The sequence below is a fragment of the Abrus precatorius genome, unplaced genomic scaffold (assembly GCF_003935025.1).
Source record: "Abrus precatorius isolate BTA unplaced genomic scaffold, Abrus_2018 Scaffold3, whole genome shotgun sequence".
NCBI classification, from domain to species: Eukaryota; Viridiplantae; Streptophyta; class Magnoliopsida; order Fabales; family Fabaceae; genus Abrus; species Abrus precatorius.
In genome coordinates this window covers 4245147-4258221 of record NW_020874373.1, presented here as the reverse complement: position 1 = coordinate 4258221, position 13075 = coordinate 4245147, and the positions used below count along the sequence as shown (strand labels likewise).

Below are 13075 nucleotides of genomic sequence, written 5' to 3'. Positions count from 1 at the left end.
GAGATTAAAGAAGACGGAGAGGGGGGAAATTAGACGTCTAATTCATTCCTGTTGGGAGAGATCCCGTATCTTCCAAATAATCAATTATGCTGAACAGTAACTATTTAATCTTCAGATTTTTTATTTTAAAAAATTGAATCTGTACTATACAGTTATAATACTTACTAAATATAATTCGTCATACAAGAATTTATTCTTGGTGATTGTGAACTTATAATTCTCTTTTAATTATAAATATCAAAATAAAACTTTACAATAAAATAAACCTTGTTCATCATCCATACGAAACAATGCCTTATTTTACACTTAGTACTTGAATTTTGCCCCAGAATTACACATTCCGGAAATACAGAAACAAATAAGTTTCACGATCAAACTACCAAATCAAAATGAAATAGGCTAACGATAAAAACCTAAATGCTTAACCTTAGTTTTCGATTTTGTTACAGTTTAGTACCTCAGCTTCATCGGATCTTTGCTTTAATGATAATCGAGGGCTTTAAATATACCATAATTGCAATAATCTCATAATTTTGAAGATTTGTTTCCGCCGTAAAATGATTTAAAGTGGGGCTACGAGAATTGAGATCAGAAGAGCAGTAACTATAAAAGGATAATAACATCAATATTTCCGCAACAATGATCATTATCCATACCAAAAACAGCGAAACACCAGCAAAAAATAACCGAATATTATAATTTCATATACTTAAAACAAAACTAAACAAGGTCTAAACCAACAAAGAAACTCGTCAAAACTACTTTAGAACAGTAACTCAGGAAGCCACCCCGAAGGATTCTACCAGCCAACCTCAAAATGTGAATCACTTCTTGGATTTCTTTGGTGCTCTGTATAAAAGATATGTATTTAGAAAACACATGAAGCATGGCAATAAGGTAAAAAAAATATAGGGCAAACATAAATTGTACTACTCACTGGGCTGGCTGTGATGCTGTAGCAGGTGAAGCACTGGGTACAGCTGATGGCTTTTCTCCAGGGCCCTAAACATTTTACAGGGAGAAATTTATCAATTTTTCATTACCAATTTCAATGACAATATTTGTTAATACAGTAAAACCCCAAAAGCAACAGCCAAGAAAATATAAATCAACTGTATGATCTTAGAAATAGATTTTCAAGACAGTATGGAACTCACTTGAGCCAAGCGCTCCTCCCTCCGAGCAATCTTCCTTTCTCTGCTGGCCTTGTTCTTGGCACGTTTGGCCTCAAACTGGTCAGACAGGGTCTTCTCTCTTGCCTTCTCAGCTTTGGACTTGTGTATGCTCTCCATCAAAACCCTCTTGTTCTTGAAAACATTACCTTTAACCTTCATGTACATGTCATGGTACATGTGCTTGTCAATCTTCTTAGATTCTCTGTACTTGCGAAGCAAGCGTCTGAGGACACGCATCCTCCTCATCCAAAGGATTTTAGTTGGAAGCCTAGCCTCCCTTGTACCCTTACGCTTACCTGGTATTATTCAGCAAGACATTATAGGTAGTAAAAATCTTTCTTTCTATGCCCACATATGAATGTTTCATATACACTGATTGATACAAATGGCGAGCAACTTGGTATAATCTTCAAAGTGTTTTGATAACTTCCTAATGAATAAATAATGAGTCTATGACGATAATTTATAAATGAGTGCAAGCTTAAATCACAAACTAACAACGATTAGATCCCCAAATCATGAGTTAGAATCAGTTTCAGTTTGACATGAAGATAATTAAGGTTGGGAATGAAAATACCATATCCAGAGTGGCGTCCCTTCCTCTTTGCTTCCTTCATTCGACGGGCCCGTGAGCGTGAGTGAATCTTGGTAGGTTTCCTGATGATAAACCCATCCTTAACCAGCTTCCTTATGTTTTGGCCTGAAAATGACAGAAGTTTTATTATTCACACAACAATTTCTACAACAAATTTCTGTCTCTTTCTATCACGTCACCTATCTTATCACCACCTTCTATCTCTCTCTAATTTGTACAAATTTGTTTCACAAGTATCATTTCTCAAAAGGAAAATCCTTGTGTTTAAAAGCAAAATTATATAGAATCTCAAAGATTGTAAATAGATTTGCCTCCATTAAAACTATACAATCATTGGAAAAACCGATAAGAGTTTATGATAACATATAAAGTGTAGTAATATCATGTTTGCAATCTACGCGCATACTATCGCTAAAGCTCAAAACAGCAAAAAATGTTCAGATCTTGTGAAAACTAGCAGAGATATTATTCTTTATTTTTTTTAAAATCGAATAGTGAAAAAGAAAAACGTTTAACAAACGACAAGGGAGAGAAAGTGCATACGGGAATTGGCCATGGAGATTTCATTGACTTCATTGGGGTCAAGCCAAACCTTTCCTCTTCCGCACTTGAGAACGCTTGCGGCCAGCCGCTTCTGAAGTTTGAGCGATACCATCTTTTGCTGTGACTCTGGTGGAAGCTAAGGCTATCGCGCTTTGCGGAAGGGAACCACTATATAACCTAGGGTTTGGAATCCACAACCATATAATAATGTTTCTTGTTGGGTTTTTCTGTTATTTTCTTAGTGGCCCAATACATTTTTTTCAAAACTTGGTGGCCCAATTCAAAAACTATATAGACACACAGCCGTTTTGCATTTTTATTTCTGAGCCCAACTTCACCTCCGCATTTTATAATTTTACCACAACTCCCAAAAACTCGTGTGCCCCAAAGCCGATTGAAACAAAGAAAATTATTTGTTGGCAAAATTTAAAAAGTTTATTTAGAAAAAAAAGTTATAAACACTAAATGAAATATACCGAATTGAGGAAAAGATCATTGCAAAGGACATTTTTTTAACTATAGGAATGATAAATTTTAAGAATCAACTATGCACTATAATAAAATGCATCTCCCAATTTTATAGAATTTGTTTTTAATTGAACTGGACCAAGTTTGGGTAAACAAAATTGCTTTTAACAATCTTGCAAAGTATGATAGTCTATATAAGCATTGGACTTATGCATTAATAATGCAGTTGGTTTAATAAATACTGAAAAAAAAAGTTTAGGAAAGTAGAGAAAAGAAATAGTGTTCGTGTTTGGTATAATTCACGAGGAGGAGTGAGAAGTAAAACAAGATCTGAAACATTTTAATTGGTATAATCTAAAATTTTTAAAATGTTATCCTTCTTTAGTTTTCCTTAAATCTTTTAATATTAGAGGAGAGAAAAAACAGAATAGAACTAGTAAACATACCTTGCAAAAATTTGCACGAGTATATTTCTATTTATTTTATTATTTAATTTAGTTTAAAAATAATAATAATTTAAGTATAAAAAATATATATAACAGTTAAACTTAATTTGTTTTAAATGTTATAAGTTATTTTATATTCATTTGTTATGAAATAAAAATATTAAGTATTGCAAATAAAATAATTATTATCAAAATTTAAAACAAATAATATTACTTGCTAGGTAAATTAGTAAGTAGTTGCCTCTAAATTACACGAGTTAGGGATGCTGTCGACATTGTGTCCAAAACCCGTTTAAGTGAATTGAAGTTAAAATTACATACAGGACATTTATCATGAAAATAGTTGTCATATGAAAAATAGAAGAATAAAAAATTTAATAATATAATTACACATAAATAATTAAATTTTAAAATTAATTATGCATATATAAATATATATTAATCTTAATTGTTCAATTTTTTTAATAATTAGCATTCACTATTTCTATTTCTCACAATAATAAAGTGAAAGTATTCTTACATTACACACAATGCTTGGTTTGTATTCAATTAGGAAAAATCACCTTTTTTCAAATGCAAAGAAAACAAGATAATTTCATTATACTTTTAGCATTATTTTCGCTAACCTACAAGCACTTGGTTGAATTACCTCTATTTCTCACCTATCACTATGGTCTGGGTGTGGTTGTGGTTATCTCGATCTCCTCGTACGTGTTTTGGAGAAACCAACGTATATATAAAATGTGAAAATAAAAAAAAATATTTCAAACGCATTTAAAATCAATTAGATACTTTTTAAAATTGGAAATCGACCAACAGAAAAAATTGTGAAAATGTTTTATTTTGGCCAAATATTAACTAAATCAAATTCATACTTTATCATCAACATTATTAACTTTCATCATAATTAAACTATTGTGATGTTCTCACTGAATATGTTCATATCCTTTGTATGTGAGGTTAATTCTCGATCTTCGGGTGCCGAGGCGGTTTTTCTTAGGAGTGTGTTTTTAAAAACTTGAATAGTAATATTGTTTATATTTTGTTAAAAATAAACTTACTGAATTTCTAAAATAGGAATTATAATTATTTTAAATTTTTGAACGATGAAATCACACTGCTACTTTGCTTTGGGTGGTCAAAAATCACGTTGCTACTTAGAAATGAGTGGTTGCTACGCTGCTTTTTCAGCCGAAACCCGTAGGCGCCCACCGAGCGCCCCGTCTGTTAATTTAATGCCAAATTCAGCGGCGTCCCTCGATTTACATCACTTTTCAGTTTCTACTTCCACTGACGATTCATTTATTTATATTTTAATGTTTTTCATATAAAAGATTGGACTATGGTTAAAAATAATATTTTAAAACAACCAATCTTATGAAACCAAGTTATTTTCAAAATAAATATAATTTTTTTTAATTTCGTACACTTCACACTTAACATTATTTTTACTTAACAAAAATGCTAATAAAGCATTCACTAATCTATAAAACAATTCTATTGACAGCAACTTCACTTATACGATGTGACCCGATTCTATTTAAAAGTAGGGTGTGTTTTGTTTTGAGATTTGTAAAGTTGTTCATGAGAAAAGTGAACTTATAAACGTGGAAATTTGTTTAAAAAATATTTTTAGTTCAACAAGTAAATATTTTTATGTTTTATTAATTTTCTTTTTATAATAAAAGGTAATTATAATTTAATTTAGCTAAACTTTTTATATAAAATATAAGTTATTTCTAATTCATTATTTTATTTTTTACACTAATTTATTTCTCGAACTCCTTTAAAAATTCACTTAAACTGAGTTCAAAATATTGAAAGTTACTTTGCCATCTAACTTATATATTTTTTTTAAATTTTATATTCACTTTTTATTGTTTAAGTATTAAAAGATTGACAAAATATTAAAATATAACAAAACAAGGGACATAACATTCTTACTTTGCAAAAAGTACAGCTAAAAACATGAAGATAAAATGTTACTTGGTAGTATAGCACAGATTCATCGTTAAAATAAGATAGTAGTTGTTATATATCTTTTCTTCTTTTTTTAACGTAACGGCATTTAGTTGTAGATTTGATAGCTTAGAAAAAACCTTTGAAAAAATTAACTGCTGTCAGAGTCATCGCAATTCCTCCATGAAGAACCGGGACACAAATTCTGCACCGTGATTTCTTATTTACGTAAACCAAATTAAGAAATTTTCATGAAGAATTAGGGAAGGAAAGTTGAAGGAGACAAAAGAAAAGGAAACTACGTTCAGTACATTAAAATTGTAATGAAAAGCAAAACACAAGTGATTTCGAGAACAGAATTGAACACTACGTAGTACAAAATGAAGAGAAAATTCCAAACACACAACAGCACACAGTTTGATAAACAATTTACAGTGCGACACCAAATCAGAGAGCTGAAGAAGAAGTAACAGCCTCAGCATCAGCATCAAAGTTCCAAAGATCCCCAACGACGTTTTCCTGAACGGTATTATTAGGCGCAGCCAACTGGGCATCATAATACGGAATCTGATAAAACCTCATGTAGTTCTCGTACGCCATCAACTCCTCCGAAAGCTTATCCACCTTGTTCTTTTCCTCTTCACTTGCAACCCCCAACACTTTCACTTCTGTTTCCTCACCCAGTAACTCCGACGTGGAGTAAGTACCTTCAGACCCCGACGCAGATCCATACCCACATCTCTCATCAACAGAAGCAAAATCTGGCCCAGCTTGGTTCAGATCATAACCGAACTCCAAGTTGAGACTTTTGCTAACGTATTCTTGTTGTTGATAGAAGGGAGGATTTTGATGGGGTGGTGGAATAACTGGAGCTTTAATGGAATATTGATCTTCATTGGGGAAATTGACTTTGGCTTTTTTGCCACGGATTATTCGGGCTTCTCTGTCGTAGGCTCTAGCAGCTTCTTCGGCAGTGTTGAAGGTGCCAAGCCAGACACGAACCCCTTTTCTTGGATCACGAATCTCTGCAGCCCATTTGCCCCATGGTCTCTGCCTTATCCCTCTGTACAGGTTTTTTCTCTGCTTCTTTGGGGGGGCTGGCCCATCCCTAACTGTTAAGTAAATTTGTTAATATAATGATAAAACGAAATGAGTAAAGCAGAGAGAGAGAGAGACCTGGTTTGAGAGGGGGTTGTTGTTGCCGTGCTTCGAATGTGTTGGGCCAGAGCTCGGAGGCTGTGAGGTGGCGAGAACGATGGCGAGGGATGAACTCAGCGATGATTGCACCGCCACACATGCTTTAAGGGAGGGTTTGTGTTTTTGTTTGCTATAATAACGAAAATGAAATGAATGAGACTCGGAGGACGTGAAAAAAAAATGGAGAGTGAGAGGGCTTTTGTAGCTGAAAATTGAGATGACGTGGCACATTCTTTGAAAATTCTGATGGCAATCACAGTAACTATAATAGTGAAACTTTGACACTACGTCGTGGGTGTTAAAAGCAGGTCGAAAGACAAAAATAAGAAAAAAGGAAAAAAATAATAAAAATAAATATATCTCCTTTCAAATCACAAGTTGCCCTCGCTTGATCTTGATCCTCAAAAATCAAATTTTGCTTTTACTGGTTGCCTAGTACCCCTCTATTATTCTATATTATAGAGTAGACCCTATGATCCGGGAAGGGAGCTTTTTTTCTAAATAAAACGTTTTTTTTTTTAAGAATAAAAGAAAAATCTCTTAATTGTGAAAATTTTAGAATGTAGAAGTTTTTTTTCATCAAACTTGAACATAATAAAGATGCATCAAACTCTAAAAATATCAACACACATACACGAGTTGGGCTCATCATTGGAAGTCAAACAACGTGATTTATCCTTAAGTGCTAGTTCTTGGTATTGTTCTTCCAAGTTCCAATTCCGCTGTGCTTTTAAAGATTTTCGTATATATTTGCTATGTTTATGTGCAAATGCAAAAATTAGAAATCTATATGTTAATAGTGTGTTATGAATAAAACCAATAAAACGTTAATATTATCTCTGTACGTGATTAATACTATATGATTTAGTACAATTAAATTGAGAATGCTGAGTTCATCCATTAATTCTTATTTCTTATAACGCTTTTGCAATCAGCAATCAAGCAATTGAGATAATCTTGTATTGAGAAGGATTAACAAATGGTCCAAATGAAAAATTATTAAAGTAAAAAAGGTCAATCGACTCAATCGTAATGATTAAGTTATTAATAATTTTTTTTTAATAAAAACACATAATTTAATGTAAATAATGTTAGATATTGTGATTTAAAAAATACATGGTTTATTTTTTTATTGTATAATTTTAAAGCATAAAAAACTTAAAATATATAAACCACCCGGCACATCGTTTACCCAACTGGTGGGCATGATCACCTATAGATTCAAGGAAATTAAACAATCCATCAACCAATCGTGACTGTGACTTTGAACAACAAAGGCTGCTGATACATATTAATTAATATAGTGAGCTTTCTGCATGTAGTTGGAGCATTATTTACATGCAATGCAAATTAGTTTGCAATGCTTTATTTTAATACTGCACTTCTCACATCTGCACGCTATATGTTTTAGAATAAAATTTCACCCTAAGTGTGAGGTTAAAGTTTAAATTCAAGTTTGGCATATTATCTCTCAGTTTTTTGTCACAATAATAATCTAAATATTATAAATATCCCTTTTCAGAGTTCACATGGTTTTCATAGGTGAATAGATATATGGTTTTATAATAAATTTCGTATAAAATAACATTTTCAATTTTGATAGGGTCAAAACATAATATTGTTTTTGTCCATGGATTCTAATGAATCCATTAATACGGTAAAGGAGCCCAACAATTTATGTTTTCTAATTTTTTTTTTAAATCATAAATACCGTTTTCTTTGTGGGTCCAAGAAAACATACATATTTTGAAGGCTTTGCTTTTTGTATTTGGTATTTTTCATTTGCACCTTTATAATATTTTTTTATAATTTTTTAAAAATATTTTTATTAAGAATTTAAGTTACTCTTTCACTTTCCTTCATATTCTAACTCTTTCATCACTTATTATACTAAAAATAAGAAAAATGTAACCAATTCAAAATATAAAATATAAATTTGAATGACAAAATATGTTAAAAAAATATATTAAATTTTTTTAAATAAAGTGACAAAATGATAAATTTGTGTGTAAAAGACATGTTATGACATTGTTATAATAACCAGCTGTATCAGTTAAATTATTAATTAATTATAGATTAGCTTAAAAAGATTTAACTCTAATATCAATAAAAGTATGACGATAAAAAATAGAAGATAAGTTAGAAATAGAAAAAAAAAAAAAGAAAAAAAAAAAGCAAACTCGATATCTTATGGGTCAAAAGGTGAATTAATGGCCCTAAGGCGCACAAGTCTAAATAGTAAATACTAAAAGGCAAGAAAATGCATAAGCCCAAAAATCACCATGCTACAAGTACACAAAGGAGACAATTTTCCCTTCACCAAAAAAATAAGAGAACCTTTAAATGGAGATATGTTGCACTTTATTCCCTTATTTTACTAATTACATATCATGTTGATATTTTGTCATTTGATAAATTTTCATTCAAATTGTGTAAAGTGGAGATAATTACGTAAAACCCAAATTTTAATAGGATTACAATTTAACACGTCACTATATGATAAAAGATTGGTTGAATTATTATTTATTTTGTCAATTAATTTGAAATATTTTTCATTTTTTGGGCATTACAAATTTAAAAGTTTCTTTGGAGCTGAGCCAGCTGCTTGTACATAATTTCCAAACATGATTGAATCTTACCTATACAAAAGTTTTAGTAAGCCAATGACAGGCTGGGTTACGCACATTTTCTTTCATAGACATATATTTTGTTGTCAAAATTATTATTTTTGTCTTCCTACGATAAAATAAGTTTCTATTTTATTCTTTAATCTTTTTTTTTTGTTTTTAAAATATTTCCAGTTTTCACTCAGTTATTTATTTTTTAATGTCTCGACATTCTTTCTCTTACATTTTATTTCCATTCACCTTTTCTTTTTATCTTTTTTTCTTCTATCGCATTTTTTATTTCTTTCTGTTTTTTCCCTTATCCCTATGTCAAAAATCATTACCCTAGATTATATAATCATTCACTCCAAATTGTAAGTTTATTCACAAAAAAAGAAAAAGGAAAAACGTGTGCAAGTTAGAAAATCCTGAAAGGGCAAGATGAGGCGCGAAAGCGGTAATCACGGATCGTGTATGACCCTCTCTATCTCTAAGTAGCTTAACTCGAATACTGAACAAGTTTTAGTCGATGGGGTTGGGGTGCCATTGATCCGAAAGTGTTATGGTAGAACTAGCAAGAATTGCGGAGGCTTAACTATAATAAATTATGGATGATAAGCAAGCACGTGTCTCGCGAGGATGAACTAACAGATTCTTCTTGACGTGTGAGAGGCCAAAGAAGATGCCAATGTCAAGCAACGAACAAAACCCGCTTCTATCTCAATTCGCTTGTTTCTCTCAGTCTCACTATTTATAAGGTAAACTTCACCCCTTGCCTTCGTGTTGTGTCGCACTTTCAAGAAACAAAGGAACAAAACAGGAGAAAGCAAAGTAACGAAGATATTATCGATGGAGGATAAAAGGATCACAATCACAAACAAGCGTGGAAAGAAGAAGATCCACCCACTAAGCAGCCTAAGCATAGGCGGCGAAGGTGGGATTGTGGGGCTTCTTGTGTTTGGTGGAGCATTGGCCATTGCAGGTTTCATGGCAGTTGCTTCTTTTGCAAGCAAAAAACGCAAGGGGAAGGGCACCCATGATCACCAACCTAAACCTAAACAGCAACATATATTGTTGGACCAAAACGGGTGTAAGAGTGAAGAAGATCATGAAATCACCCAAACTCTGACCTCTCTTCTTCAGCATTCAACAATCCATCATGAGGATGCCACATGGTATGCTATATATATATATATATATATATATATATATATATATATATATATATATACACACACACACACACATAACCTTTATTTAGTTAACTTAATTAGGAGCCTCTTCATGTTCATATAGGCTTTTGTTCAATTTCAACGCTTCTTTAACTTTTGTCAGTTGCTGCAGCTGTTGGACATCCAATAAAAGCATCGACCAAGTTAGTTCCTCGCTGTCTGCTCAACCTTTGATTCTGCTAATTAATATTGATCCCTCCATTTTTTTCAATACAGTTGTTTGAGTTTGTGTATGGCCTTTTTAACATTTTATAAACGACTTGGATGTTGAATATGGTTCAGGAGGAGAAAATCGAGCTTAAACCCAGTAGCGTAGAGGAGAGCCCAACCCACTTTAAGGATCAGCAAACGGTGTTTTCTGACAATTCGCACCCAGAAAATGCGGTGTCGTCCAACCAAAGTGGGGTTGCGGAAGAATGCTTGATGCCATTGTTACACAACTCCAGTGGCCAAGCACAAGAGGTGGAAAAAGATGAAGCTCGAGATGGGCTAACATCCTCAGAAACGGAGGATGATGATAATGAGGAAGACGTTGATGATGACGACGACGACATGATGTCCGATAATGTTTCAGAGATTGGCGAAGAAGATAGCTCAAAAGAAATAGCAACCACGTCCCTGTCCCTGAATTACAACAAGGAACAAGTTTGGCATGCGGATCGAAAATTCAAGGGAGAATACTGTGATAGTCAAGTTTGCAATGACTCTGATGAAGATGACACTGACTATGGTGGTGATGATGAGGCTGTGATAGTGGGAAAGGAAGCAAGTTTGAACGAAAAAGTGAAGTTTTCTATGGTGGCGAATAGTGAGGCTTCAATAATAAGAAGCTGGGTTTTTCCCTTGCTGTTGCTGGCGCTGGTGTTGCTCTTAGTTCTACTGACTCGACGCCCACAAGAATCATTTTATGTTCTTGATGATAGTAATTCAGTATTAGTCCCGTGATGCGAATTCAAGATCAATATGTGAGATTTTTAATTATGTTTTTATTTTTTCGCCAAATGAGTTTGGTAATGGACATTGCTTTCATACGTTTCCAGAACCATATACATTGTGGATTATGATAGCTGTGGAGATTAGAAAAATGATATTAAGATACCTTTTATTGCTGGTTTTGTGGATGTAATTAGAATTGACATGTAGAATTACAATTATAATTTTAATTTTGATAAAATTGGAATTGGATAAAAATTATAATTCTATATTTTGCATACTCAAAGAATTAGATTATAGAATTAGAATTCTTTTATATTAAAATTTTATTTAATAATTTATTAAAAATAATGTGTTAATAAAAAATATAAAATAATTATTAATTAAATTATTAAAGATGATAACGTAAATTTATTTTTTATATTTAATTTATCATTAAAATTTAATATTATATTATAAATTATCTTTCTCATAAATTAGATTAAAGTATTCAAATGCTTACAAATATAATTTAATTTTTAAAATTAAAAATATAAATTAAATATAAGTGCTTTTAAGAATTCTCATTTTTAGACTATGAGCTAAAATAAGTAAAATGTTCTAACAGATTCTTCTATGCTTATATGATAAGTAAGACGTAATTGATTGTAATAATTTTTATTAGTCCCATGATATAATCGTTTTAAAAATAAACTTTTTACTATGTCTTTATCATTCTGTACATCTAGCACTAATTTTCTATTTTTTTTTCTTTTGTACTCTCACTAATTCTTGAATTAATTTATAATATTTACTCTAACATGTAACAATTGAAGAAAAATATTAAACAATTTATTATACAATAATATAAATAATATAGTTTACGATAAGTGTAAAAAGTGTAGAATAGTAATATAATATAGTTTGCAATGAGTGCAGAATAGCAATACAACATACTAACGTAAACATATTAAATATGTAACAAATGTAAAAAAGAAAAAAGAAAAAAGAGAAAGAAAGAAGACGCAAAAGAGAGAAAATAGAAAAAAAGGAATAAAGAAAAATCACTTTTATTAATAATTAATGTAAAACCAAGAAGAAGAGAATAGAAAGAAAAGAGATAACACAAAAACAGAAATAATATTAATAATTAACATAAAAGTGGAGTTAAAAGAAGAAGATAATACAAAGAATACAAGAAGAGGAAGAAAGATGTATAAGTAAAAGAGAGAATAAAGAAAGAAAGAGAAATAAAGTATTTAGGAAAAAAGTATGTAGAAAAAAACAAGAATCACGAAAGATAAAGAAGAGATATAATATTTAAGAGTATATTTGTGAATTATGACAGTAGAAATTCAAATTCTTATGATTTAGGTAAGGAATTGAAATGAGCCAAATTTAATTATTATAGAATTTCATGAAATTATAATCCTAATTTTAAATGAACATCCAAACATGATAATTAAAATTATAAAGCACAATTATAATTCTAACATCTAATTTCATACTTAATTTCGTAGACCAAACAAGCACTTAATGTCTATAACATATTTCTATTATCAATTAAAATTTTGTATTTTTAAATTCAATATCTTAATGATAATTTCATGAGTTCAACTATTTTTTATTAATAATTAATAATAAAATATTCTAATTAAAGTTCAATTTAAATAAACATTCTCAACCGACACTCATTAAAAAAGAAAAAGAATAAAGTGATGAGATCAATCAATTTTTTTCATAAATTAAAATTAATTTATACATATTAACTTTTGGAGAAGATAAATAAAAATAACTTTCTGAAAAAATAATGTCCATAAATTAATTAACTTTTGAGACACTTAATTTAATTTTTTTTTCTGATTTTCTTCTCTTATAATTATGTATTAAAAAGTTTATGTAAATTAGACCCAATACTATTAATAGAAACAAATCTATTTTG

General features: G+C 30.8%; 3 protein-coding genes across 4 annotated transcripts; 1 reads left to right on the top strand and 2 right to left on the bottom strand.

Moving 5' to 3' along the window:
- Window positions 1-683: 683 nt before the first annotated feature.
- On the bottom strand, window positions 684-2492 carry LOC113861783 (60S ribosomal protein L19-1). Of its 2 annotated transcripts, none has more exons than XM_027494809.1 (5): window positions 2314-2492; window positions 1753-1875; window positions 1158-1471; window positions 938-1002; window positions 684-849 (listed from the first exon to the last, which is right to left on the bottom strand). In XM_027494809.1, the coding sequence occupies exons 1-5, from the start codon at window positions 2423-2425 to the stop codon at window positions 825-827; spliced, it is 639 nt and encodes a 212-aa protein (XP_027350610.1). In that variant the 5' UTR covers window positions 2426-2492; the 3' UTR covers window positions 684-824. The 2 variants fall into 2 exon arrangements, with proteins under 2 accessions (XP_027350610.1, XP_027350611.1); XM_027494810.1 differs by having other exon boundaries at window positions 684-850; window positions 954-1002; window positions 2314-2477.
- A 3090-nt stretch (window positions 2493-5582) lies between these two features.
- LOC113863354 (ethylene-responsive transcription factor ERF071-like) lies at window positions 5583-6531 on the bottom strand. The gene is made up of 2 exons (XM_027496909.1): window positions 6363-6531; window positions 5583-6298 (listed from the first exon to the last, which is right to left on the bottom strand). Exons 1-2 carry the CDS (start codon window positions 6481-6483, stop codon window positions 5634-5636), a joined length of 786 nt encoding a protein of 261 aa, XP_027352710.1. The 5' UTR covers window positions 6484-6531; the 3' UTR covers window positions 5583-5633.
- A 3307-nt stretch (window positions 6532-9838) lies between these two features.
- On the top strand, window positions 9839-11166 carry LOC113861009 (histone-lysine N-methyltransferase SETD1B-like). The gene is made up of 3 exons (XM_027493601.1): window positions 9839-10164; window positions 10334-10364; window positions 10504-11166. The coding sequence occupies exons 1-3, from the start codon at window positions 9839-9841 to the stop codon at window positions 11164-11166; spliced, it is 1020 nt and encodes a 339-aa protein (XP_027349402.1).
- The last annotated feature ends 1909 nt before the right edge of the window (window positions 11167-13075 follow it).

Bases quoted from the DNA above. Each gene is read 5' to 3' on its own strand.
- LOC113863354 (XM_027496909.1), bottom strand. From the start codon at position 6,483: ATGTGTGGCGGTGCAATCATCGCTGAGTTCATCCCTCGCCATCGTTCT. The intron at 6,299-6,362 runs GTCTCTCTCTCT...TTTACTTAACAG, and splicing joins ACAACCCCCTCTCAAACCAG to TTAGGGATGGGCCAGCCCCC.
- LOC113861783 (XM_027494809.1), bottom strand. From the start codon at position 2,425: ATGGTATCGCTCAAACTTCAGAAGCGGCTGGCCGCAAGCGTTCTCAAG. The intron at 1,876-2,313 runs GTATGCACTTTC...TGTCATTTTCAG, and splicing joins AATCTCCATGGCCAATTCCC to GCCAAAACATAAGGAAGCTG. The intron at 1,003-1,157 runs GTGAGTTCCATA...TAAAATGTTTAG, and splicing joins GGGAGGAGCGCTTGGCTCAA to GGCCCTGGAGAAAAGCCATC.
- LOC113861009 (XM_027493601.1), top strand. From the start codon at position 9,839: ATGGAGGATAAAAGGATCACAATCACAAACAAGCGTGGAAAGAAGAAG. The intron at 10,165-10,333 runs GTATGCTATATA...CAGTTGCTGCAG, and splicing joins CATCATGAGGATGCCACATG to CTGTTGGACATCCAATAAAA. The intron at 10,365-10,503 runs GTTAGTTCCTCG...AATATGGTTCAG, and splicing joins CCAATAAAAGCATCGACCAA to GAGGAGAAAATCGAGCTTAA.